Here is a 2,820-nt window from a genome sequence, read left to right as displayed (position 1 = left end):
ATCTTCAAATTATAAATCTACACACTAAAGCATTTACCTATTATTTACATTAAAAAACACAAAATAAATTAGAAATGTTACAATAGAACCTGGATGCACAACTCCAGTCCTAGGATGGCGTGTGTCTGGGTTTTCCTTTGTCTTCAATTCATGTTATTGATAAACCAGCAGACACCGCAACACTTGAGGACTAAAGCTGTCCACCCCTGCATTCACAAGTCTGATGTGTGTGTTTCTATACATTATGTTTCAAAGTGCCTAGTGTGTGTGTATGTSCATTTGAGAGGGTTAAGAGTTAGTGCACAGGTTAGTGTTATATTTCTGTATGTAGAAGTTGAGTGGATTTGCTTTTCAATATCAAGCGTCACGGATCTACATTCAGCTATGGGTGTAAGTAACCAAGTAGGCTAATGTCAAGCCCAYTACGCTCTCTCTGCATTGCGTGTGTCTGCAGGCTAGCGCTACGGTCACTCAGAGCTAAGGGGCTAGAAGAAAGGTTGAGTTAGTAGAGGGGGTCCAACCTAGAGGGTACCATCAAACTCCTCATATTCCTAGTCTGAGGCCCTCGCTGACTCCTTTGCTCACTTGAAAAGACTGGCTGGGCCAAGGTGGAGTTATCACCACATTACTGGTACACTACCCATCCTCTCCTTTTATGCCTGATAGGGTTCTGAAACTCACAAGCAGAGAATTACAGAGATAAGACCWAAAAAATAAGGGAAAGTAAAGAGACCGTTTCATTGTATTGGGAAAGACATAGGAGACAGAGAAACTCCGTTGTAAGATGTTTTTCAAGAGGAAGCAATTTTAGGCATTTAAAAAGTACCCTCAATGGAACCTTTTTGTCAGAGAACAAGACGTACAATGGTAGCATGACAATGTTACTAACGTAAAACAGTGCAATTTAATATATTCACAATCTCAAATGATCTGACATTYCTCCTGGGCCCAGTCAACATGGGAAGAGAGCAGCCAATGTAGAGCTACCACAACTTCAGATGCACATCAGAAAGTCTAGAGGTATAGAGCCTCCTACAGCTAAAAGGGCTCTTAGGGGCCCAGATGGGTCCTCTTGCAGCAACAGTAGCCCTAAAATCAGAGCCTGAGGCTTGGTAAGGCAAGGAACCTCTCCCCTTCAATCTCCAACTACAAGAAAACACTTAAGCCTTTTCAGTTCGAAAATATTCATATTACAAATATCATAACCAATGTTTAAAAAAAATAAAAAATCTAACCCTACATTTATGACATCTGCACATTATAATATRCACATCTCAAATTGTTACTTTAAAATGTATCACTAATAAATACATTTCAACATAAAAACAACCCCCTCTCAAGGTGCATTTCATTACAGTAATCGTATCCAGTTATCTCGCACACACACACACACACACACACACAATAATGAAGGATTTTTGTCAGCAGTGTTTTCACCATAAAAAGGGACCGTTTCTTTCCCAGGACACAAAACACACGCATGCTAGTAACTGCTTAGCTTAACCCAACAGCCCTCATGACATGAGCCTTCCACAGCTGCGCTACACTGATTGGCTGGCGTGGTATCAAACACTCCGCCAATGACAGCAGCATAGAGTGCAGTGACGGACTGATTGTTGGATGGTAACCCCTTGGGGTGTGTGTACCCCAAACCATCCAATGCTTGGATACAAACCCCCTGAGCTACTAACAAGGTCAAGGGTCATCTTTCTGGTCAGACAGACCTCACCCTGTGGCAGGTTGACCACTTGTAAGTCTGTCTGTCTGTACATCTGTCTCTCCAACCAGACATTAGCTTTATAATAAACGTTATGTATTGCGATAGAAATGCCCTCCCACCTAATCGGGTGAAGTGCTAACGATCTAAATTAGCCAATCACGTCAACTCTTTCCAAGAAGATTGTCCAACTGCAGTGTAGTGTAGGGCCAAAATGAGTTGCATTTGCATGTATCCCCATTGTCAGTACTGACCATTTCATCTACTCCTCCAGGCCACTGTGTGGAGCCTGTCCCTGTTCTGCTACTGCTCAGTCCAGCTTCTCCAGCACCGAGGGTACGTAGACCAGGCTGAGCTCGGAGCCAAAGTCGCAGACGATGGCGGCGTTGTTCAGCACCACGAGCTGGCGGACCCCCTGGCCGTCGCTGCTCTGGCCCAGGTAGACCGTCTGGAGGAGGTCCCCGAAGTTCAGGTCCCAGAAGGACACACAGCCCTGGCCCCCTGTCACCAGGAGAGACTCAGAGATCACCCCCAGACTGGCACCACAGCCCACCTCCTTGGGGAGGGGGGGAGAAAGAAAGACAGGTTAGGTTTAAAGAAGGAAGGAAAAATTGGGATAGAAGCAGGCGAAGAGGCATAAACTATCGTTGAATAACAGGAGACTAGTTTACCTGATTTCTCCCAAATTATCCACACACACACAGAGAGACGCACCTGCTGTATGGAGTAGAGCTTGATGCCCGTGCTGCGGTCCCAGATGCAGATGAGGTCGTCGAGGCCGCTGCTGATCACGCACGATGTGGTGCACACCAGCGATGTCACGTCGCCGCGGTGACCGTACACGTGGCTCACCCGGCTGCCCGTCAGCACATCCCACAGACAGATTGCTCCGTCCTGCCCCCCACTGGCCAGAACCATGGTCTGCAACACGACAATGACTGATACTTCACATGGGTCATATTCATTAAGTACAAACAGAWAAAAGTGGACTGCTCTGGGGAGGGACTACCTGGAGTTGTTCATAAGAAATCCACATTTTCCGTTGCAAAACGTTTTGCTACGATGTGCCCTAGTAAGGGGGGCTTACACTCAAATGGATTAGT

General features: G+C 45.9%; 1 protein-coding gene across 1 annotated transcript in view; it reads right to left on the bottom strand.

Moving 5' to 3' along the window:
- Positions 1-719: 719 nt before the first annotated feature.
- Positions 720-2,820, bottom strand: part of LOC111964654 (sterol regulatory element-binding protein cleavage-activating protein-like) — a 26,614-nt gene continuing 24,513 nt past the window's right edge. Inside the window, 2 exon segments of the mRNA XM_070443816.1 lie at positions 720-2,273; positions 2,432-2,722. Coding sequence (XP_070299917.1) covers positions 2,028-2,273; positions 2,432-2,722 — 537 coding nt within the window. The 3' untranslated portion in view covers positions 720-2,027.

Source organism: Salvelinus sp. IW2-2015, linkage group LG6.1 (assembly GCF_002910315.2).
Source record: "Salvelinus sp. IW2-2015 linkage group LG6.1, ASM291031v2, whole genome shotgun sequence".
In the NCBI taxonomy this organism is placed as follows: Eukaryota; Metazoa; Chordata; class Actinopteri; order Salmoniformes; family Salmonidae; genus Salvelinus; species Salvelinus sp. IW2-2015.
Note: the sequence above shows the minus strand (reverse complement) of the source record. Positions and strands in the feature narration are given on the sequence as shown.